Consider the following 26404-nt stretch of genomic DNA (forward strand, 5'->3'; position numbering starts at 1 on the left):
TTGAAGTACTCTGCAGGCCAGTTAGAGAAGGAATTCAGTGTCTTTATCATAAATGCCACTATTTCATAGAAAAGAGTAAAGCACTTAGGTTGTGGCAGTGGCTTTTCAAACTGGTGATGAATTTGAAAGAAAGTGTATGAAGTTTTGCAATGTGAGAGCAGATTAGCAGGATACGAATATAGAAGTGACAGCGGGTATTAGGTGTTCCTCCGAACAAGTGGCTGCTTCTTGATTGGCTTGAGGATGAGGCGTGACCGCAAACTATGCTTTTCTTTTTGGAAACCCCTTAAACACCCTGTCAGACCAAAATGCTGTAAACATGTTTTGGAAACATGACTAAATATGTTCAAACCACGCCCCACTCATCTGTCAGTAAGACACCACTCCTGTAGATAACAGTGCATAGTATTGTAGATGCGCTGTCTTCTTCTTCTTCTTCTTCTTCTTTTTCTTTCCCTTTCGGCTTGTCCCATCAGGGGTCGCCACAGCATATTTGTTTGGCACAGTTTTACGCCGGATGCCCTTCCTGACGCAAAATGTAAAATCACGTTTAGAAGCTCACCTTTAAAACTGAATTGTTACGGCAGATTATAATTCTTAAATAAGTACAGAAGCCAATTTATATTTCAAGTGTCAAGATATTCAAAGGTGGCAGTAGTCATAGATGACTGATAAGTACTGATTCTGTTATTGAATGAGGTTACTGAATTTTTTCTTTTTTTATTGAAGGTATAGTACTATCTCCCGTTTTTTTTTTTTTTTTTTTTTTTTTTTCAATGTTGTCATCTTGACAGGACTCTCAGCCATTATTGTGAAGCCTTTTTTAAGTAAAGGACTTTGATTTGGTCCTTGTGTGGTTTTGTGTATTGTATGATTTATATTAGTCGTTCATATTTTATTACCCCTGCTCCTTATCATCAAAGTTAACCTTGTGTTTAACGCCACATGCTTAAAAACTACTTTATTGTTTTTAAGCAATTCATATTAGTTTGATAAACTTTGCCTTAGTATATATGTTGCAGTTGATAGTGTTAAAATTGTCTTAAACTTTCTGTGGACAGTTAATAAAGTTACTTGGAGAAAACATCGGATCCCAATATAACTGATCTGATACAGCACTACTATTATTTTTAAATTTTTCAAACTACGCTGCACCACTTGGAAAAAATATATCAATTGTTGCCATCCAGCAAGTTAGACAACTTAAACCCGACCTCTGCCATCTGCCACCATAACTTGCCAGCTGGTTGTCATAAGTCACGTTATTCTGCCTAATGTTGTCCGGAAATGACAATTTTGTGTTATACCTACAAAGTATTTCAGGACCTACAATGCCTAACAATCTAAGGCCTGTTCAATATCTGTGAAAAGATTTTGTCCCCACTGAGCGAGACGTGTCTGGTGCTATCTAACAGTCGCATTTGTTACGTTTTTGGCATCTTGTTTTTTTTTCCCTCACAATAAGCATGAACAAAAATGGATTGACGTCTTGGCATGTAGTATTGAAAAACGTTATGCTACCTTACTGCTACTTTTTCGAATGTATGTCTGGAGCAAGAGAGGCACACTCAAGTCATTTTTTGGTTACTTTTTCCACATTAGCATTTATTGACCTATAATAAATGAACTTACGTCTCAGCAATTTACAATATTTTTACAATCGTTACTCACATTTGTAAATCATATGTGACAAACCCTATTGAGAAAAGATTTTTGCATCTATATTGGATACGCTAATCCTTTTTTCAAGGAATAAGGTATTTTGCACCCAACGATATTTCATCCCTCCTTCCATCCATTTTCTGAGCTGCTTATTCTCACAGAAGCCACTCAAAAAAGAAAAATAATAAAAATCAAAATACGACTTTAAGGCCTCCGTTTCACTAGTTAGCGCTATAAGATTGACACATTGGTGAATTGTCATGCACATAAGAAAGAAAAGTCTTTGTTCACAACAATCTGTCATTTTGTTCATTGAAATTTTATGTACCAATTGGGTGACATCAACCCCCAAACTTTGGCTAAATGACATCACTTTTGACTGGTAAATAATTTCAGTAGTTTTCAGGCTGATACTAGAAGTAATCGAATAGCCTTATTTTACATCCATTCAGCCATCCATTTTAAGTAATGTTTCATCCTCACAAGGGTCGTGGTTGTGTTTGAGCCTATCCCAGCTTTCTTCGGGGAGGAAGCAGGGTATACCCTGAACCAGTCGCCAACCAAATTCCAGGGTACATAGAAATAAACAACCATTTGTGCACACCTAAGGGCAATTTCGAGAAAACTCAAACAGGAACGGGGCAAACATGCAAACTTCACACAGGTGGGGATTTGGCGCCCCATAGTTTACAATCAGTTATTGTTTTTTACATTTCTGTTACGATTCCGTCATATTTTTGTACACAACAATGCATGTGGCGTTATCTAAAGCATTCAAATATAGGATGGATATTATTTAAAACATGTAAATGTGAGACCTACAGTGAATGACTGGTTCCCCCATCCACCTCATAGTTCTGAGGACACAGGTTCAGTCCCAGCCCCGCCTGTGTGGAGTTTGCATGTTGTCCCCGTGCCTGCGTTGGTTTTCTTTTTCCGGGGCCTCCGGTTTCCTCCCAACTCCTAAAAACATGCATTAATTGGAGGCTCGTAAATTGCCCCTAGGTGTGGTTGTGACTGCGAGTTGTTGTTAGTTTCTATGTGCCCTGCGATTGGCTGGCAACCAGTTCAGGGTCTACCCCGACGCCTGCCCGATGACAGCAAGGCTTGGCTCCAGCACTCCCGGGATCCTCGTGAGGATAGGTGGCTAAGAAGATGCCTGGATGGATGTTACTCAGAAACTACTATGTTTTCTAAGAAAACACAGTATTCAACTAGTTATTGATTTACAGTATTTTACAGGATCACTGCTGATATTAAGCTATTTTTTGACAGTAAGAACTCTTAGTCGACGTAACTGTTGTATTCTTCAAATCTTCTAATTTCCCCCTTCACCCCCACAGTAGCCACTATCATTCTTCTCTTCCTTCTTCCCCAGACTCCTCTCCTTGGGCAGCGTCTACTTGGCAGTGTTCCACACTTTGATTTATGTGGTTTCCAAAAGTCCTAAACTGTAGTCCCTGGACACTCTGCCTGTCACTGGTGGACCTTCTGTCACTTTAGCCCCCATTAACTCTTCTTAACCCCCTCCTGATTTTGTCATGTTGGAGCAGCTGCTTTCCATCACCTTGCCACATTTTTACACGGGTATCCTTTGATTCTCATTATTTTGGCGGAAAGCGGGTCTTGCTGTAGACATAATATGCAAAAATTACCTTGTTTACATTACTGAAATTCTTTCAGGGTCTATTCCAAGAACTCTACAAAAATCAAAGAAAGTCAGGGGTTCACTGTTGTAAACATACATTGATAAAGCCAATATAATGAGTCATATTCTTTAGCTCATGAAACGTAGTACCCATTTTCTCCCCCCTCCCTTCTATAATATGTAAAACTCAACCAAAGTTAATCACTCCAATTGAACCCATTTCTTGTAGTGACCTCTACACACTGTAATTTGAGTGATGGAAGAAGGGGGGAGTAGAGACTGCAAGATAGTAGTTTCAAGGAGGGCCTTGCAGAGGACAATCAGTGACCTTAAATGGGAGCCTTTCCTGCATATACCAGCAGGTCGAGAGGGAAACTGATAGGCAGGTGAAATATCTGGCACTTACAGAAAAGAGGCAATGAGGACAGGCAGAGCAGAATGGATATGGATTGACTCACAAGGCTGACACGGCCTTCCTAAGGAAACGAATAGTCCTTGTAATGTACACTTGGTGACACTTAGTTTTTAGGGCATAACACAAGAGCTATTTCTCTTTTTAAGGTGGTACACAAATGCCATGATCAGTACAATTAACTCTTTCACTGCTGCGAACCTTATAGCATAGTGTGCGGTGTCAGTAGAGCATCAAAACAACTAAACGGTGATCACTAGGAACTGTTGTTGGTCTTGCCCTGTATCCATTCATTTTATTTTAATTACAATTTAATTTTTGTTTTATAATGGTTTCCTTGGGGGATGCTGTCACAAAACTTCATTGTCAGAGTTGGGGTGCTCATTTTTACATTGGCCTATTGGGCAATTATACTTTGACCTAACAGAGTACGGGTGCCAATGAGTGGCTACACATTATTTTAAATCGTATCCAACAGCATAGCATAATATTGAAAGTTGCAATTTCAAATACTACTGCAGTTGTGTGCCCAGCATAAGTGATTGTTCCCCACCATATATATTTGCAGCATAAGAGAAAAAATAATGAAATACCACCCAGATATTGCCTTGATTTAAAGAGCCAAAAAAGTTGAAGGACTCAAGTGAATTGTGTGTGATATACAGTACTGCACGTCTCCATTTTCAACCCACCAGCAGAGTGAAATTATCATGTGGTGGACTTGCACTTTGTATCAGATGAAGGCGATATGGTGGAGGCACAACTAAACATGCCCAGGGGGCTGGAGTGAAACCAGCGTCTCATTTTCAGGGGCAAACAAACACATACAGGGAGCAGACATGGCTGTCACATCTCCCTTAGTTCCCCTGTCACCACTGAGGCCTGTGGGCAGAAGCGAGCTCTGTGCTGTGGTGATGCCACACGAATGTACATCAAACAAGGACAGAGATACTTACTGTACATGACCAGACACACACAATGCATGTAGCTTCAGTTTTGAAGGTATAATATATACCCCAGCCTTCCAGTTCCTCTTAAGGTCATCAAAGTGACATCCCAAGGTTGAAAAGAAGCACATTAGGTCGACTAACTGAGCTCCATTTTTGACTTTCCAAGATTGATCAGCTATTGTGCTGGCGCCAAGCAGCTGTATAGCTTTACAGCAGCCGGGAGGAGGTTTTCAACAGTATTTCAGGATATCCTTTCTGCTGCAGTTTTTGGCAGACTAACAGCTGCGAGCAGCATTAGCGTTCAAGCAGGCGATTCATAATGTACCTCAGCCCTTTGCCTCATGTGTCACATGGCCTTCATTCAACCCAAGTTACCCACTTGGCGTCCCCATTGGTTGAATTGGTTCATAGTAATGTGAGACCAGCTGTTTGCAATATGTTTGAGACCATCTCTGCATTTGGATTTAAGGTCAGTCATGGTTACATGAGTCCATGTGACATTCTCACACAGATGCAAAGAGCGTGGAGACACCTTTCTAATTAACAGAAGTAAAAATGATGACTTTTTTTTTCCCCCACCAGTGTCTGGACCAAGGGAAATTAGTTACAAAGCTGTGTTGCTCATAATTTGACAACACTGCCTTGAATTCACTGAGATGTAAAATTAATGCTTGCAGTTGTTTTCAATGGGACCTTCATGTTGGCCTTGCTCATTGTTAGAAATCTGCGAAAAATACAAATGATTGGGCTTGCCTCAGTAACTTCATTGTGTGAGAAGAAGAAAGCCAAACTGGCTGGGGTTCAATGGGTTTAGGCCTTTTGAGGGTTCATGTGTCAGGATTTATGTATTTAATTACACACACATTCTACTAATGGAAGTGGAAGAAAAAAAGGGAAATGGATAAATAAAAGCCCATCAAGCCAATAAGCTTGTAGTTTCCCTCTTACTGAAAGTTGGCCACTACTGGTTTTAGCTCCCCTTGAACTGGGCTAATACTTGTCTATTCCGATTAGGATTAGTGTGTGATGTACAGGCTCAGAGACCCGGGCCTTGTAATCTAATAAATCAAGATAAAAAACTCTGAGATTGGTTTACAGAGGTCTGGGATTTACTGTGACCATCTCTGAGAAAGAGGGATTAACGTAGCATTTGGTGCTGTAGCTACACACCCCCTGTTCTGTTCCTACAGAGAGGCAGGCCAAGCAGGGAGGGAAGAAGACTGACTGGGAGGGGGTGGCGCAGAAGGGCTGGCATAAGCTTTATATTGCCTAACAGACAGCAAATTAGACTCGCAATGACAAGGTCGGGTTAGACCTTGTACAGAAGCCTTAGTTCCATAGATTAAAGGTCCTTGACAGTTTTTGCACTTTCGGATCGTGTTGAACATATTAGAAGTCAATGCTGAATGAAGTCCTGTTTCCACCAAGATGAGATATGAATGGAGAGACACGTACACTGTCCCATCCTTTCCCTATTGCTGAGAAAGGACTGGAGGCAGCAGATTGAGTCCGGTAATGCGCTCACAAGCCAGCCAGTTCTCCCTTGGAGTTCTCCAGCCAGATGAGAAAAGTAAACATGCGGCTATTGGGTGGGACATTTTATCGACTCAAAATACAAACCTTTAAAGCTCATTTCAAAGTGGAAGTTTTCGAAAAGGACCGCATTATCACTGCATTGCAAAAATGTACAAACCCAATAGAGTAACGTTGGGTTTTGGTTTTGTGTCAATATAATTAAGTTCTATTCCCATAACTCAAATTCTTTGCCCAAATATACACAGATAAGCCTGGGTGAAGAAGTGGTTGGTGCAGTGGTGACCTGTCATGCAATCATTTGTGAAAGTGAAATGTTTTTGCAGCAATTCTTATAAATTTGGGATGGCGTGACTCACGTTGGATGCCAAAGTGTGTCACTGTGCGCTGTTTTAGCCTCACCCTTCCAAAATCAGAAGACAATAAGAAATGGTGAAAAATACTTTAGACAATATATCTTCAATTGAGTACTGCTGAGTAATATGTTAGGGTAAGAAGCTCAGTCATCCGGGAGGGGCTCAGTGTCAGTGTCAGCCAGATGAGGTGGTTGGGGCATCTGATTCGGCGGCCTCCCGGCCGCCTCTCTGCTGAGGTGTTCTGGGCACGTCCCACTGGAAAGAGAACCCGGGGATGACCCAGGACACACTGGAGAGACTACCTCTCTCAGGTGGCTTGGGAATGCCTCGGGATCCCCAGGAAGAGCTGGAAGAAGTGGCGGGGGAAAGGGAAGTCTGGGTATCCCTACTGTTGGTCCTTCCCCCGCAACCCGACTCGTAGAAGTGATACTACAAGATGGATGGATGGATGGATGGATGGATGGATGAATGGATGAGCAGTACATACAGTATTTCTCAGTCTGTGCAGATATTTTAACCAATTATCTTCAAATTTTAAGAATTTATGTTAGAAAGGAAGCTTTGATTTCCCTTTGCATGTACTTTCACTACATAAAACACACTATGTCGCTTTCCTTGTGGACATTTTGTCTTTGTATGATTTGTCTGGTCAGATAATGGCTCAGCTCTTTGCTCATATAAAAACAGCTATCCCAAGGACATACCTATTAAGTTTATTTCGGCTTGTCCGTTTAGGGGTCGCCACAGTGAAACGCTCATATTTGTTTGGAAGTTTTTACGCTGGATGTTCTTCCTGATGCAACCCCTGTCGGGGAGTGGAGGCCCCAGTGGGATATAAATTAACGACCCCTGGTTTACCAAACAAACACTCTGACCACTGAGCTATGGGGACTCTCCCGAGGACATACCTACATTTTTAAATTAAACCAGCGGGTGACATTTATCATTGTTGCAGGGATTTGGGTAATGAATACCATTTGAAATAATACTGTACATAATACATGATATAGATCTTTGAATGCATTTTGTTTTACCAAGAACAACAATAATGAAATTAAACGTATTAAATATAAACTCTGACATAGCTGTTAATCTGAACTGATAAACAGCAGAAAAATACTATTGAGTAAACATGTTAACATTGAAAAATTTCTCATTTCTCAGCTAAGGTCCATGTTCAATGCATCTGGTGTGACACAATTGTATGCTATTTGGTACTCTTTTTAGACAACAAAACAATGACTTCCTCGTCACTCTGGCGACTTGATTTTCACACTATTTTACACATTCAAAGTGGAATGTTCCTTTATCTGCTTGCTTGTCTTCTTAAGCAAAATCAAACACTGGGAATACTTGTTACACACTTAAAAAAAAAAAAAATCCAAACAACACATCCCAGCTTGTGCAGGAGGGCCCTTTGCTTTCCTTCTGAGGGAACTCTTAGTAATATCAGCAGGCAATTAGGAAGGAAAAGAGAGAGAAATGTAGAAGCCAATTACTTGTGCGAGTTAGCTAAAGGCCATTTTAAACTGTGTGCCCATGACATAATAATGTTTATGGTAAATATTATAGTTGGAGACAGTGAGTGCATGACGTGAGAGACGAGGGGGAAAAAAAGGCATCAATCTCAGATCGAGAATAATTTATTAAGATCTGAGATGTGGCAATTACGTGGAAAGGACCAAAAAGAAAAAAAGGAAGAAGCCAACTCTCCAGGAAGCGCATACATGATTACAATCTTGATTAAATCCCCCTGGATCTAATGAGTTGATTTTCTGCTGTTAATATTGCATTGGCTGATGATGGATTCGTTAAGATAATGGAACGAAGCTAAAATATAAATGACTCCCTGTCAAGGAGCAGATTTTCGTCATTTTCTGTCTGACACCTCTGCCGTGGGGATTTGGTGAGGCCTTTTTGTGTTTAGAACCATAAGTATCTGGAATACTAATTGCTTATGTGTGGGAGCTTTTAATACCTCTCCCCCTCTCTCCACCCCAAACCCCTCCTATCATCTTGGTGTAAACAGTCCTCTGTGCAGAAACAAAGGGACTGACTCACCCTTTTCTTTAATGCTGCCTAAAGTAGTATTTCAGTCATACGTTTGATTCTAAGCGCTTTCACAAGTCTCTATTATGCATTACACAGCAAATAATCATTCATCTTGTTTGACATATTTTGTTACCTCTGCGAAGTGAAAGGCATCTGAGTTAATGTTGTTTGTATTAGGGAGTTAGATGGACACAACGGATTAAACTTCATTTTCATTATCAATCTTTAAAAATGTATCGTATTTTCTCATCACAGTTCACTCACAATGGATCTATTCCTGCATTTGCACTATTAGTTTTTGTTGTTGCTAGTGCCATTTGACCTCACATCATAGTCAAGTCTTGTTCAGCGTCACACGATATTCCAGGTGGAGACTGCTGGAAAATGGCTGCCGTCCTCTGTGGTGGGCCTCTCCTGGGGAAATTGGTAAAATAGTCTTTGCATAATGCTAAACAAACTCCAAAACATAATTTGTTCAGCAATGCGGCATTCAGCAGCCATCTGTATGTTTACACCATTTGAATTCTGTATAACATGTAGACATAATGGAGATTAACGTGTTTTAGCACTGATGATGTACTTTAATCATAGTGGGTATGGTCATTGGAGGTCTTGTTGGTGTATATTACTTTGACATAACCCACCTAAATAATCTCAAACTTCTCTAAATCACCGTTGTAGTCAAGTTTCACGCTTGGCCTGAACTCTCTTTTCTGACATTGAGGATATTTTCCTATTTCTGTGCCCTATTACTGGGGAACCGGTCTGATTGGGCCATCCGCCCTTTGTTGTGTGTGTGTGTCACTTGTTGTGTCCATTAACATGGTTTTACTAGAAAGTCTTTTTGAATCAATCAAAAAGCCGGCAGAAAATAGGCTTTGTTATGGTCAGGCCTGGGGTCATGTGATGCCTGGTGACAGCTCTTCAAAAGACATAATAAGGAATATTTTTGCAAGAAAACGGGGGTTTCCATGGCACCGGCACTTGTTGCACATGGATCACCATTCTTTAGTTCTGCATGAGATTGGGCTTTCAAAGGGCTGGACAACAAAAATTAGGCGAGGACGAGACAGCGGGACTGTGGAGGTAGCTGCCCTCTAAGCCCCCGACTCTGTCCCCTCCTGGGAGACAAGAGAATAGAAGCCAGAAGTGACAGCACAAAAAGGGGCCTACGAGGTGCTGTCAAATATGCAAGAGTAAATGGTAAATGGTCACTTTCTCATTCTGCTGCACTCCAAATGTTGACCAGTGGATCATATTTCATGTAGTTAAAGGCGCTTTCATTTGGAAGGACATCACGTCAATCTGAAAATTGTTGTTGAAAATGAAAACTAGGAAACGGTTAATAGATTTGCAATCATTGCAGTAAAAACTGTTACATGTAGCTTTCATTGAAAGAATAGTGTTGTTTAATTGATCGGCAATAGCCCAGTAATAACAGAACTATGCAAAAGTAAAATGCAGCACGCTTGGCTCCAATTGAGAGGATAAAACCACGTAGGAATGAGGAGGATAAGTCCGTAAAAACACAAAGATTACTTTCATTCCGACACCATCACTATTACAGTATACTGTATAAGATAGCTGAGATAGACTCCAGCACTCTTGCGACCCTTGTGAGGATAAGTGGCTCAGAAACTGGAAGAATTACCTAATCCTAAAATGTTTTCAGAATAAATGTGGGTGTGCGTGTGCACTTGCATGTGTGTGTGTATGGTGAATTTACAAGGCCCAAGTGTGTTTTTTTTTGTGTATTTTGTTTTATTTTACATTTAGGTCAAATGAAGTTAATCCAATGTCACTTATCATTTCAACTCCTTTCAGTTTGCGTGATTACCTTTGTACTCCACCTTGAATTCCTCAACAATTACACATTTGTCTCTGAGAAATGACATTGTGAGGGCATGTTTTTTTTTTTTTTTTTTTTTGCACGTCAGGATTCCTTAAAGCAATTTGCAAAAATTTCCATAGCATCATCACCGCCACCTTCATTAACAAACAAGGTTACCAACATGCTGTCAACACTCGTGCAATCAGCAGATTGGGTTTCAGTGTCGGTCTTCAGTCTGTCAGTTTTACTATAAATGTAGCTTTTAAAGTAGTAAAGGTTGCAAATGGATTGCTCAGTATTTAAGAACATGTAAGAGTAAAAATAACCATGTATGTCCATGGCACAATTGTATTTCAGCATTAAACATTTCCAACGATACAGTAGTTGAAGTGTTACTACTTACCTTGAGGATTCTATTCATTTCAATATTTTGTTGTTCGAGTTTCTCAACTGTGTTCTGTCAGTCTGTTTAAAAGGTTAATGCTGCTGGATATGTTCCTTGATAGGATTTTATCATTCTAGGCATGCTCTGTTTCCTGATGAATATATTAAAATTATTACTGTGCAAACAGAGTTTCTAATTACTGACCTGCTTGCCATTGTACTCTGCGTTCTGTATGCCCTCCTACACTCCCTCCCATCCATGCCTTGTTTATTTATCTGCACCAGTGAATACAGAATAGTCAATGCAATGTCATTTCCATCCACATGAAAATGATTTTGAAAATGCCAATCTTGCCTATTATACAGTGTAATTACTTGTCCGCTTTTTGATGTTATCATATATTCAGTCCTTGCGGAGGCTAAACATCTTAGTGGAACTTGTCAGCAGTTGAAATAGCGTTTGCAACAGAAATACCCCATTTGGCAAAAGAAAGTGTCCCCCCCCCCCCCCCCACCCGTACAAAGACAGTTGCATGGAGGAACTCATCTATTGTGAGAGAACTTGAGATTCACAGAAAAGTGTAATGTCAGACGACACCCTGTACTTGAGGGATGAAATGGTTTTAAAGAATAAGCTCTATAGGGAACATACATTCACGAAATTGTTACGGAATGTTTTTTTGCCTTCTATTGTATGTTCACCTTTCAATTCACAGCAGACGCAGTATGCAAAATATGGCAACACCTCAATCCATTCTTACATTATGAACGATCGTTTATGAGGTTACTGACCTGTCTCTTCAGCAGGTTTGACAACTTACATTGCCAAAAAGGTTCAATTTGATCAGCCCTGCCTCACCGCCATCATAATCCGACAGTTCCTCACAAATAGTTGAAGACTGTCGAGGAGTGCGGTGGGAAAGTGTCATGAGCATTTGCACTGTGCTGTGCAAAAGGGCAACCTTGTTGTTTACTTGTCTGCCTGCAATGTTGCACAGGGGGTTGATCAGGGGAGTTGATAGGAGCTGCAATTTAAAAAGAGGACACTTCAGCTCAGAACAAAAACAATTAAAGGAAAATGAAAGACGTCCCCCAAGGGTTAAAAATAGAAAATTATCAACGTGCATCCAGGAATCCGCTACGTCCCACACTGCAAACCCCCCCGCTCACCCTATTCCTCCCCTCCCAGAAACTTACTGGGCCTGCATTGTTATGTATGATCAGATCTACCAGTTCTTCCTCTAAGCTCCTTGTCACATTTTGACTTAATGAAGTGCAACTTAGAAGGGAATTGGGTTCATCATGCTAGTCGCACGACACTCCCTTGTTGTAGCAAACAGGAGCGGCATGGGACCCAAGCGCTACAGCGTGAGTCGTTATCATTCCGGTCAGTCTGTTTAACACAAAATTAAACAAAGAACTAATTAGTGCCTCATGAATTAATAACTGCACTGTTGCTGAGAAGAAGTTGGGTTGCTGAGGGGAGATATAAAATAAGTAGGAAGATCAGGTTAGAATTATTATTACTTTTTCGGGGATGCATGGGCTCTCAAGGTTAAGAAACTTTTGAGAGGATTTAAAAGTGACTCAACCGACACAAATGAAGGCAGTCTTTGTCCTCATGTTACATTGTGTCTGGGTTAATCGATGTCATAAATGACAAATGCACCTTTACTTTTTTTTTTTTTTGCAAAAACATGTGACAAGCATATATTAAAATAAATTAAATGTTGCTTACTTGCAGTACGTGGCTAAAACTGAACTGAGCCAAAAGTGCCAGAGTGCCAAAGTGATTGAAAGTTAACGATTGAAGATGAACAGCTAAGGTCAATAATAACATTGAAGCAGTAATATGTACTTACTTGAACTTAAAATGACATTCTAAAACCATCAACGGTATACAATTTCTGTCACAAGTGTGCGACAAGGGGACAACTCAAATGCAAGATTTTGAGGCAGCGACATGGTTTCGAGGATGGTTTTATTCGAGACTAAGGTCATACACAGGTAGGCAATCCAAGAAAGGCTATACTTACACATTTGTCTACACTATGTATTGATCATCAGGCAGTCACAGAATGAAGTCCTTTAACCACACTTTGAGAAATACCTTTTTCTATTATTGTACCTTGATCGCTTCCTCCAGGTAAAACATCCAGCCACACCCATTTTCAGTACCTATTTAGAGTCTCGGGGTGCTGGAGCCTTTTCTAGCTGACTCCCAGAATTGGTTGCCAGTCATTTGCAGAGCACATTTTGACACGAACAACCGCTAGGAATTCACATTCACACTGTCCCTGAGTCGGACCTGAACCCACACTCCATGCACATAAGACAGGCGAAGGTACCACTACACTATCAGTTACTCTAACGGAAAAACTAATATTGTAATGTAAACAGTTAACGCAGTTAATAATTCGAACCTTTGACTTCAAATGAATTTGTATTTGTTGAGTGTCCCTTGACTCTACTTTTTGTCACAACTGTTATTTTTTTTTTCTCCAAGCTGTTACATATGTGCATTTTCATCCTGTTTATAACAATCACGTGAGTGTCAAGTCATCAGGAGTGTAAATTGTTGTCACTGAGTGCATATAGACAACGTGACCTGACCTGTTTTCATTGATACAGTATATGTTGCAATCATCTGCCGCTGCATGTTTTTTTAACACTTCTCCTTCACTCTCCTTTTCAGATGAAGTGAACCCACTGAATTGAGTGACTCCCCAGGAAGAGAAAACAAGGTAAGACAAATCCCCAACATGACTGATTACTGTCCCCACCATCTCCCCTGTTCATATCTACAACAATATGAGGCATCTTCATTAATCCCCATGGATCAATGTGTCTGGAGGTTGTAAAAATTGACAAATGACTTATTAGAATCCCGCTGTTTTATTTTCCAACTGATTAACTCACAGCAATGTCGTACACTATACTGGCACACTGATGTATCTGTTTTCCAAAGAGGGCCCCTCTCGCTTGCTCCCTTTCTTTTCGTGTGATGAGGTATCCGCACCGTGTAAGATATGTGCCTCAAAGTGCATGCTTTAAGAAAAATATGCTGCTTTTGACATACACCAACTGCTCTTTTATTAGTTTATTGAAATGAACGGCTGGAGAGCTGTGTTTAGTAGTTCTGTTGGATAGATTATTATTTTTTTTATTAGAGCTCAGATACGAAGATGGCATTTTACGGAACAGGTCCATTTACTATGTACATTTTGTTGTTGTGTTAATTTCAGGCCGATTGATTTTCCATGATACCTGGTTTATGTCTGGAAACGGCAACATCCCACATTGTCATCTTGACAAAATAATGTAATTTTTTTCCACAGCATGGCATTTATTACTGGAGCAGACATTAGACACAGACATCTAAGTACAGATGACATCCACCAAATTAACAAGAGTATAAAACCTTTTGTTGCTGATAAGAAAAAAAAAAAAAAGAAATGCCTCTGTACAATTTGACTCTCCAGAGGACACTAATGACTTGTGACTTAAAGAAACTGGGTTGCTTTTTTTTTCCTGTCCCTCCTCCTCCTACTCTTTCTCTTCCCTGAGATGAAACCTTGTGTGCTAATGATGTTAGCTGGTATGAGCACAATGCTGATGTGGGAGTCTGTCATGAAGATGCAGACAACAACCCCTGCCCCTGGCCTCTTAGTCAAGAGGGATCTCAACATTCAGCAGTGACACCGTGAGCTGCCTCATGTCAAACCCCGAGACCCCGGCTACCACTGAGGGCCGGCATGGTCGTGAATTGAGGTGCAGGGCTACGCCGCAGTCCTTTGTATGTGATGGTGTCACTCGCACTCTGGAGAGGAGACATGAAATGTCAGAAGCGGCACTTCGTGAAGATTCCCATAAAGACATGTTTATTATCCATATCTGCTATGGTCTAGGTAGTGATTTTCTGATGTTCCATGCACAACTGCAAACATGAAATAGTTGCTAATGCAGTAAGACTGTGAACTGTGTATACCATCCACACGTATCCCATGTGTAACCACATAGCAGCAACATCATTAGTTTAATTGGCTCCTGATAAATGTTAATGCAACTTATAAAGAGCGACTGGCTTTAATGCAGTGTTGGCGTGACATCCCTCTACTCCTCATGGCCCTCACAGACGCACCGTAGACTCAGGGAACACTCCTAGCGCAGCACACAGTTGCTCTCCTAGACAGTGGGAAGGAAATTAAACTGCCAAATTTGTTTTCATTGGTTCCAGGGACGATCTCAAGGGACATTTGGGCTTTTAATTGAGCTCACCGAGCAGAAATGTATATGCTGCTTACCAACAGTGACACCTACCCTTTCCTTCTCGTTAGGCACGAGCACATTGTTTTCGTAAATAAAGTAATCATTTGCTAAACATAACTATATGCCTGTCATGAGAATTACGATATCGACTTACCATTTCCTAATAAAGTTTACACGATAATTTTTCATGACTCAATAAATTGTCATTGTTGCGGTGAGTCTGCTTGCTATGGCTGTTGCGAGTTGAGGTGAACATCTCGCTTCACTGCAGCAATGTCGTTGAAAACATCTGTGCTTTTCTCGGCATTGTTGTGTGTGTTAGTACCCAATTAACACAAACACAGAAATGTTAACCTCAGTGGCACTTTATTCAGACTTTGACCGTATTTTTGATTGACAGGTGAAGGGCTCGTTTTTAATGGACCAACCACACAGTAGCCGGGTTGAGGTGGAGACTTTTTTTTGTCATTTTGATTTAAATAATTTTGACTGAAGATCTCTGCTCAGCCTTTTACATATGACGTGATCTATTCTGATGGAGTGTATACATGATGTACACTACATTTTATCAAAACAGCTGAGTGACACACGTGTCATCATGAACGTCACATCATTTATCAAGCTGGAGGTATGTGGTTTATTCAGCACAGTAGTTCGTACTGTTTTTCCACATTATAAAAACGACTGATTAAAGTCAACTTATAAATAGATAAAAACAGGATCTCCGTCACATACAACCTCTGTTAGCCGCTGTCATATATACCTCGTACTCTCTATTATTTATTTCACATCCAGGGGAATCAATATCACCAAGTAAAGAAAAACCATTTAACAGAGAAACATTAATATCCTTGAGAAAATAATGACAACAATATTGATTTAAAAGCAAAAAAAAGATAAAAATGTATAATTTGTCATGATTTCAGAGGCATTAAAAAGTATAGATATTATTGTATATTTATTCATTTGTTCTTTTTTCAAGGCACATATCATTACATGGACCATGTGGTGATGTGTGTTTTGGTTGTGGGAAGAAGCTGGAGTCCCCGAAGAAAACCCATGCATGCACAGGGGAGAACATCCAAACTCCACACAGGTGGGGCCCGGATTTGAACCCCGGTCCTGAGAACTGTGAGACTAATGCTCTATAGCTGCTCCACTGTGCCGCTGGAAGATATATCATCTTTAAAAAAATTCATTTGTAGCTGACAGTTTCTTTGCTAGTGTTCTTATGTTGATAAAGCAATGCAGGCTTGACTTGTGGACCACTATTAATTTTGTAAACTGAAGCTACTTTTCTTCTGTCATATTACACTTCTTTTTGTCTTGCTTTCTCTGTTGAGGGCAATGCTTTATGAAACAACATTGAATTTTTTCACTTATTGTTGTAGGTAAATCTCCATAATTGGCTCTGTAAATGTTGCTTCACCAAAAGGAAACTCATTAAGCATACTATGTATTACAGCTTCATTCAGGATGGGATAATAATTTCATCTACCATATCATTCCCCCATTTCCGTTGCTTTAAACTTTTTCCAGTGTGTCAAAACAAGCAAAGCCTACATGGTCACGGCAGTCCTGTGTAAATATTTATGATGTAACATCTCCATGAGAATAGACTTTCCTCTGAATCCATCCATCATTACGGGCATATCGTGAAAGCCCACCTCCCGGCCCTGTGGAACTGAGACAGCAGTGGCATGTCCCCCCACTCACAAAGTATTTGTTTTTCTTTGGACTGAGTGCAGCCCAGCTGTGAGGGCATTTCATGTGTCAGCCCTGTGGTTTTTATTCAACACCAACTTCAAAGCCTGTTTCACTCCATTCTTTCTTTGACTGGGCTCCTGGACCTGAAAATCCCCACAAAGGGAAATTCTAACTGTCCATTAAAAGTAATCACATTCTTAAAGTGAAATCATTTAAATCACAATTAACACCTAATACTTCGATTTTCATTCTGTCAGGGCTTGTACTTTTTTTCTATAATGTTCTTACTGGAGAGCTGATTAAGTCAGTCCAAAAAAATACTGGGTAATCTTGTACTAAGACCCTGTACATTTGCATGTAGGCTATGTGCGCCACTGAACAAGTCATAAAACTAGTGCAAAATCATGTCGAATGCAGTATTTTACTTCTGAAGTTTGATTTTTCCACTACGCTTTCAAATATCTATAGTGATACACTTGAAATTATCGAGTTGAGCTGTAACATACAGTGAATTTCAGAAGTACTTTGGCAAAGTTTTATGATTTCTTTTTCCACCATCACAATGGATTTCAATGAAAATAATTAAGATGTGTTCACTTAAAAGGTTTCACAAATATATAACTAACCATTTAGAAAAAGCAGTCATTGTGTGCAGTATACGTCTATTTTCAGAGTCTGAAATCTAGGTCTAGTTTCACTTATGCCACTACAAACGTTAGGTAGTGAGTGGTAAAGGATTTTGTACATTGATTGTGGTGGTGTATAAAAAAAAAAATCCATCTATATTGAAATATTTCTGAGTTTAACTAATATTAAGTATGTGCAATCTGACATTTGTTGAGCAATTTTTTTCTCTTCATGCGATTCTTATACATTAAATCAATCCCAAACGTATTCATACCCCTGGCAAATAAAATTTTGACTTGAGTTTTTTTTTTTTATTTAAGTAGATTTTTCTTTCTTTTTTTGTGTGTGTGTTTGGGTGTGGGCGTGGGAGGGGAATAACACGAGCATCTCCCAGAAGATAATTATGATGTGCAAAAGTCAGCATTGTGAGAACACGGGATTTATCAGCTTTCATATACATTGGAGCAAAAAGTGTCATGTCCAAAATTATTCAAACCCTTTTCTGAGGATTCGAACAATCTTTATCGGTGATTATAGCAAGCACCACCAGAATAACAATCAGGATCATCTCTATTTGCCAAGTACATCAAACACACACATATTCTGCCCAGTTAGAAAAAGAAATATTTAAGGATCCAGTGGCTAGTGAAGTGTGGTTGCCCTGGGCCGTACGACATATGCACAGGTGTATTTGCGCATTTATTTAAGACCAACACTTTTAGAGTACAATAAGTCTCTGAATTCTTTTAAATAACATTGTTATGATGTTGCTAACCAATGATGACAATTAATGAGACTTCTTGTGCTTACATACGTCATGCAGGCGTCGAGACTTCCATCCGTTAATCGTGAACGTAATTAATTTTGATTTGCCATCATGATGGTTCGATGGTGAACAGTTCTTGCCGACAAAGGCATGTCTGTTATTCGTTAGATTACCTTTTCTTCATGCGAAGTTTGAAAAATGTTGATTGGCAACATCAAGTACGAATGCTTTGGCATGCTGCCCATCTGTGAATTTAAACACACAGCAGATCCCTCCCTCTACACAAAGGCTGTCCATTCTTGTTGAAAACTTCTGTACTCCTCGTATTTTTTGTCTTTGAGTGACCTTTGTCAAAAGTTTCCATAATTACTGTTCTACACAATCGGCGTTAGGCTGTTCTGTGCCTGTGGTTGGTTAGCGAGTCAGACTCCACGTCATTTGCGTCCGAAAATCCATCCAAATATTCACCAGTATTTACAGCCACAGGTTCAAATCTGTATGGACGTTTTCTTCTGTCTTCCCGATCAACCGATGCTACTATTTCTTAAGAAGATGAGGATAAATCCGAGAAATCAGCGCTGTCCGTGATTGTGTTTGCGCACAGGAGGTGCACAGGAGATATAACTTCCTATTTTTTAAGTCATGTGACTCACCAAAAGGGCAGCGCCCACGAAACTTCGTAATTGCCGATAAAAACACCATTAAATTATATCTGATTAACCTCGAATTTTCAAGTCACAGTACATATGACATGACCTATCGAATTAAGCCTTTTCATTGTTCAGTGGACTATTCCTTTAAATGACGACTGGAGTGCTAATCTAGTGCAGCGACCATTGTGTAAATGGCACAAAGATTTTTAAGCAGTTTAAACTGACGAATTTTGTTAACTATCTGGAAAAGTGTCAATTGTGCAAATGCTGCAGATACTTCTCAAGCGCATTAATGGCCAGTATTTGTCAACCATACTTATGTAAATATTGCAGAGTGGCAAGATTACTACAGTGAATACACGAAAAAGTATTGTTTAACTGGCCCAGCAAAGATGTGACAGTGATCTCAAGACACTGTTGGCAGCATGTTACATTGGAATTGTAAGTTAACTGTATATAAAGTACACTTTGCATCAATTTCATCTGCTTGATTGGTATCGGCCAATAATTAGCATTTTATGATGATTGGCTTTAATGTCACAGTTCACTGATCTGGGCATTGATTGATCATGAAAGACATTAACTCCAAGTTGCCATTGTGTACAGTATATTTCCAAAAGGTAGTTTATTTTTAGCCTAGTCATGTGTCTTTTGACAAAGTACTGTAAATATCTGTCCGCCAATTAAGTTATTTAAAAGAAAATCATGTCGACGGTGTGGGACAGCCAACATGTAATGCCTGGATCAGACTACAATACAAATATGGGCTTTCATGATTGCACTATGTGAAACTGCTGCAATAAAATTCTGTATTCCGATACCACTGCATCCCATCTTTTATGATCACTGGACTTCATCTTGTCAACTCAAACATGACCGGATGCACTCGTTACCATAGCAAAGACAACAAATGGATCATGTTATGTATAGTATAAATGAGGAAAAACGTGTCCTGGTGGTTCTCTTTGATCAGGGAATTACTTTATTTCAAAGATTGCTTGAGGCATAGTCACACACCTTTAATACAACACCACTCACAAGTAGACAACAAAATATCAGGTTACCTAGCAAGCTAGTGCTAGCACACACTTTTGTAAACATGCCGGCGTTCGGTGGAATCATGATTGAAAGCTTTGGTGTGGATAAAGTAATTTAATTACATTATAGTCATTTAATCACAGTAAGTTAGCACCCATTATTTCTGTCGTCATAAAGTTGGTTTGACCCAACATGACCTGCATATAGAATACTGTAAACGATGCTCAGTATAAAGTTTTCAAGTATGTACAATAAATGTTCAAATAGACACATTGCTCCATCTAGTGATCGGTTATCTTTTTTTGTTTTAAATTACTTATTGGCGATTGGCCCCAAAAATCCTGAACCTGTAAAGCCTAATAAGACATTAATGGCAAGAGGGAAGAAGCTGTTGGAATGTCTGCAAGTTTTATTTGCACTGAGTGAAGGACCCTGAAGAGGTGCTGACGAGTGTACAAGAGGATTTTGCGTGCATGCTGGCGAAAAGTATTGGCAGGGAGTTTCCGACCATTTGTTTCAGCAGTTTTGCAGTCGCTTACAGTTGGACTATGTCCTTTTTTTGTGGCAGCACTAAACCAGGCTGTGATTGATGAACACAGGACTGATTCAATGACTGCTGTGTAGAAATGCCGAAACAGCGCTCATGGCAGGCCGCGCCTCCTTAGAAGCAGCAGGAACCACATCCTCTTCTGGGCCTTTTTGAGGATGGCATTGATGTTGATATTCCACTTCAGGTTCTGAGAGTCTCTAATTCCAAGGAACCTGAAGGTCTCATTAGTTGAGACAGGGTACTTAGACAGCGTGAGGAGCAGCTGTTGCAAAGGATGCCTCCTTAAGTCCATGATCATTTCAACAGTTTTGATCGTGTTCAGCTCCAGGTTGTATCACCAAAGCTTCAGCTGCTCCACTTCCTGTTGATATGTATACTTCATCACCGTCTTTGACGAGGCCAATGACTGTGGGGTTGTCTTCAAACTTCAAGAGTTTGACAGACTAGTGGATTGAGATACAGTCGTTCGTGTAGAGAGAGAACAGCAGCGGAGAGAGGAAACACCCCAGTGCTGGTGGTGCGAGTAAATATTGTGTCCTCCCCTCACGTCACCTGTTGTGTCCTCCCTCTCAGGTGTATGTGTGTGTGTGTGTGTGTGTGTGTGTGTGTGTGTGTGTGTGTGTGTGTGTGTGTGGTGTGTGTATATATATATATATATATATATATAATATATATATATATATATATATATATGTATACAGTGAAGAAAACGATATTGCAAGTTCTCCCACTTGGAAATCATGGAGGGGTCTGAAATTTTCATCGTAGGTGCATGTCCACTGTGAGAGAGATAATCTAAAAAGAGAAATCCAGAAATCACAATGTATGATTTATTTAACGATTCATTTGTGCAATACAGCTGGAAATGAGTATTTCAACACCTGTCTATCAGCTAGAATTCTGACCCTCAAAGACCTGTTAGTCCCCTTTTAAAAGTCCACCTCCACTCCATGTATTATCCTGAATCAGATGCATCTGTGTGAGGTCGTTAGCTGCGTAAAGACATCTGTCCACCCCATATAATCAGTAAGACTCAAACTTGTAACATGGCCAAGACCAAAGAGGTGTCCAAAGACACCGGAGACAAAATTGTACAACTCCACATGGCTGGAAAGGGCTACAGAGAAATTGCCAAGCAGCTTGGTGAAAAAAGGTCCACTGTTGGAGCAATCATTACAAAATGGAATAAGATAAACATGACACCCAATCTCAATTGGAGGAGCCAGATGCAGGACCTCGTGGGGTCTCAATGATCCTTAGAAAGGTGAGGAATCAGCCCAGGACTACACGACAGGACTTGGTCAATGACCTGAAAAGAGCTGGGACCACCGTTTCCAAGGTGACTGTTGGTAATATACTCTTTCCCTCAGTCACAGCATTGAAGATGGGTCATGGCTGGGTTTGAGACATGACAATGACCCGAAGCACACAGCCAGGAAAACCAAGGAGCGGGTCCGTAAGAAGCATATCAAGGTTCTGGTGTGGCCTAGCCAGTCTCCAGACCTAAACTCAATAGAAAATCTTTGGAGGGAGTTGAAACTCCTAGTTTCTCAGCGACAGCCCAGAAACCTGTCTGATCTAGAGAAGATCTGTGTGGAGCAGTGGGCCAAAATCCCTCCTGCAGTGTGTGTAAACCTGGTGAACAAGTACAGGAAACGTTTGACCTCTGCAATTCCAAACAAAGGCTACTGTACCCAATATTAACATTGGTTTTCTCAGGTGTTATTTGCAGCTGCATCACACAAATAAATCGTTAAAAATCATATATTGTGATTTCTGGATTTTTCTTTTTCAATTATATCTCTCACAGTGGACATGCACCTACGACGAAAATTTCAAACCCCTCCATGATTTCCAAGTGGGAGAACTTGCAATACAGCAGGGTGTTCAAATACTTATTTTCTTCACTGTGTATATATATATACGTACACAGTATATATCCCAGCTAACTTCGGGCAGGAGGTGACATACAACCTGAAGGGGTTGCCAGCCGATTTCAGACATTTTTGTATCAAATCATGCTATTTTTAAATCAGCCTTTTGTTGTATCAAAAGGGAATTAAGCTTCGCTTATTCTTTTAGGCTTTTCCATGAACATGAATGTGAAGGTGCAGTGGATTTATCAGGTTGTCTGTTTGCAGAAGTAGGTAAATCTACCTCCTGACCTAAGTGGATTAGAAGGTTTTAGGCTTTTCTCCTGCACAATATATTGGCAGAAAATAGGCATTGAAGATTCCTAAATATCGTTACACAGGCTGTCATAACATTATCATTAGCTCCAGAGGATAGTGAAATGTGAATGAATATGTCACTACTTTGGCATGCCTCCACAATAATATGGATTCCAACAAAGGTTGGAAAATTTTAATGCTGCCTTCGAATTTATCCATCAATCCACAGAGATGTGGCTCATTTGTGTTAAAAAGTTACGATATCTAAATAACAAAAGGTAACTTTCCCATATAGAATTATTGTGCTGGTAATACTCAACCCACATGGGGGGGTAGAGATACAACTTGATTCAGAATTGGAAAAAAGTTCATAATGCATGTTGAACATGACCTCAAACAAAACAGATCCTGATCTTGTATTGTTCACTTACAACTGATTGGAGGGTAAATGATGCAATTCACTGTGTAATTGTTTTTTTTTAAGCTATCTTTGTTTCATTAAGTCACCTTCAGATGATACACCGCCACTTTTTCTGTCATTTCAAGTGTCTCTTTTCTCTGGATGCATTCATTTCAGGTTTCAATACCTTTTCTCCGCCTCTCTTCTCCTGTCTCTTTTTTTTCCACAAGCAGGAGGGTTTTACTTTACTCCTTTGTCATCCTAATTGATTGCATTAACCTTTTGAGTATTGAATTTCCTGTGCATCACGCCGAGCACAATGTGGAATATTATCATAATCCTTCCAAGTAATGGACATAGGGCAATCAACAATGCTTTAGGAAAAGTACATCTTTGAAAGATGGAGCATCATATTATATTCAGCCCAAAGATGTGGATTGGCTAGGAGTGTTGGGCTTTAAGGAACTTGGTCAAATTAAGTATGGCCTTTATGTCTATAGCTATCAAATAAGTTAGTTACCCTTCTTCTTACTGTGTATTGATGGAAATGATTTTTTTTGTTGCTTTTTTTTTTTTTGTTCGTATAATGCCGAACTATTTAAAAAAAAAACAAGGCTTACGATCGGACCTCTGGCTTATACGTTTTGAACTGCTACTTGAATTGTGAAGAGCTTCTTCAGCTGCACATATTAAAAGTATATGCAGGGGTCTCCATTTTCTGTATGACTAAATATGGTCTTAATAACTAAAATGATATTGTTAAAATGTCACAATCTGGATTTTTTTAAAGAGCGGATTATTGCACTTTGGGTCCATTTAGTTGTTTGTATGTCTATATTTTATCTGAACAAAGGGTAAGGTCTATAAAACGGAGTAATATGACAACAAGAAGTATCTTTTGAGAGGCTTTACGTCATAAGACTTGAGGGTAAGTGTCACTTGAATAACACTGATCGGCAAAATGCTTTTACATTGTTCAGCACATCTATGAACACATCTTGAAAGCTACTTCCACATGGCAACAACATTTTTTGGATTATGTTTGTATGTATTTTTTAGGAGATGAAGGCCCACTTAATATACTATCACAGGGAATCCTGTTGTTAGCAGGTTCTTTAGCCAGCTTTTCTATTATATATTTGCAACTCAAAGAAATTAATACAGTATTGTCTACATTCTACTCTCGAAGGCCATACGTTGCTATGGATTCCATAAACTACCTAGGTGTGCAGTGGTATTTACACAGCCTATGTAAACACTGGCCTTTAATACATTAATGTAATTGATTGTTGAAAAACTGACACAAACCATTATGGTTTCCTTGGCAACGACAAGTGTTATCTGAGTTGTTTTGATGAATTGAGGTAGGATACCCTGTAATTCATATGAGCTCTATTATTTTTTTTCCACTGCAAAGAAGGACAAAAATCAATTGCAACAAGCACCTATGCATGGATAGATGCTAGTATTGATCGGAACAATGTTCAAATGGATAGTGAACCTTTGGGTTTGATTCAAGTCAGGTCACTTCAAGCCACCTAGTAATGCTCTTAGTGTGTATAGAAATGTTGGGTTGCTGTCAGCTTTTGGCCATCCATCCATTATCTGAGCCGCTTATCCTCACAAAGGTCTCGGGAGTGCTGGACCCTTTCCCAGCTATCTTCATTCAGAAGGCAGGGTACACTCTGAACTGGTTGCCAGCCAATCGCAAGGCACACAGAGACACAACCATTTGCACTTACAATCACACCTAGGGGCAATTTAGAGTGTCCAATTAATGTTCCATGTTTTTTGGGACATGGGAGAAAACTGTAGAGCTCGGAGAAAACCCACACTGGCACAGGGAGAACATGCAAACTCCACACAGCGGAGGCTGGGATTTGAATCCCGGTCCACAGAACTGTGTCGCAGGCGCTTTAACCAGTCGCTCCACCATGAGCTTTTGACCATTTTTTGTAAAATGTCCTCACATTTGGAATCAAACTAGAACCCTGTATGATTGAGTAAGATGACAGGTAAAAAAAATAATCCGTCAAGGTCAGTTAAAAATACAAAGCTCTACCGTGTCCATCTTTTGTCTTCCATCAAGCATCACTGGTATTCCATTGGCAACTTCGGTGCTGGCAGCATATGGAAAACAAGGGCCGTAAGTTCACTTATACTCGGCCATAGAGTCTCACAATATTGACATACCTCACTACTCTAAAAATGCCATAATGATCAACCAGTTCACCAAGGGAAAAAAATCTTACCTTCGTCTTAGCGTCCATGTTGAGATTGGCTCTTGCTTTCATTTCCTCAGTGACTTACAGTGATTGGATGATGAAGTGACACAGGAAGTGATTTTATGGTTGCGTGAAGGAATGGGAACACAATGGTACAGTGTTACCCCGCTCTATTGCATTTCATCGTTAGTTCATTTTAAGCAGTAAGTTTTTGTTTTGTTTTTGGGAGAGTTGCAGTCACTGATGCACTTTTCAGCTATTTATTCAATGCCGGGACAACAGTAAAACAATGAGCGGACTTATGGAGAAACTGCTCTCAACCACTACTGTCACCCAAACACATACATGCGAACTCATCGACATAACACACCATTCACTCATCACTGCTTAAAGGCATGTGCACAGACACTACAATGCATGTAATATTGTCTATAAATATTTTGGTTGAAATAGGATTAGTTGTTCTTTTGACTTCCCAAATATTTAGTGTTCCAACGTGATCTTTTAATACATTTGCATCAAGCATGTGGCCATGGTAAAACTGTAAAAGTATTTTTTTTCCACGTTGTCTCCCTTTAACACAGATTTTAACAAATTACAGGTGGGCCATGAACGTATTCTCTGCAATAAAAAAAGTTTTTACTGTCTAATAATGCACACGATGAGCAGTGAGTATTGTAGGTCTGTTTTACTTGTAATGCAATACGCTAATAATTTCTATTGGATTTCTCAAAAACTGCTACATAGTTTATCAGACCTTGCAAATATCTCAACTCGTTTGCAGAATAACAAATCCTACTGATGTTGCACAGTTGTTACAATGTGTGTAAGCCAAGTGTACTTTATGATCAGTTCATTATGGGAATGTTTGGGTTGGTAAATCCTCATTATGCTTCCACCACGGCTCTGTAGGAGGAATCATGAATGAGACATAGTTTGCTGCCTTGTACTGACAACCATATGTATAAATGTGGCAAATGATCCATCATAAACAGTATATGTATTTTTTAAATGATCCTTTTTGGTTTCACTCGTTAGGTTCCATTGTAACATGGAACTGAAGATTCTCTATCAACCAATTGATAGAAAGCAGCATTCTCAGCTCCACCCCACTCTAGTGAATAACAGTTTACAGTACTGTAATAACACAAAGGGTGCTGATAATAGATG

General features: G+C 39.8%; 1 protein-coding gene across 12 annotated transcripts in view; it reads left to right on the top strand.

Moving 5' to 3' along the window:
• Nucleotides 1-26404, top strand: part of casz1 (castor zinc finger 1) — a 232224-nt gene that overhangs the window by 104885 nt on the left and 100935 nt on the right. For 10 of the 12 annotated variants that reach the window (XM_061834104.1, XM_061834095.1, XM_061834060.1 and 7 more), the window contains 2 exons: nucleotides 13524-13572; nucleotides 16080-16193. In XM_061834104.1, coding sequence (XP_061690088.1) covers nucleotides 16094-16193 — 100 coding nt within the window. In that variant the 5' untranslated portion in view covers nucleotides 13524-13572; nucleotides 16080-16093. The remainder of the gene's footprint in view (nucleotides 1-13523; nucleotides 13573-16079; nucleotides 16194-26404) is intronic. The other 2 variants (XM_061834133.1, XM_061834140.1) reach the window with 1 other exon arrangement.

This window comes from Syngnathoides biaculeatus, chromosome 2 (assembly GCF_019802595.1).
Source record: "Syngnathoides biaculeatus isolate LvHL_M chromosome 2, ASM1980259v1, whole genome shotgun sequence".
NCBI classification, from domain to species: Eukaryota; Metazoa; Chordata; class Actinopteri; order Syngnathiformes; family Syngnathidae; genus Syngnathoides; species Syngnathoides biaculeatus.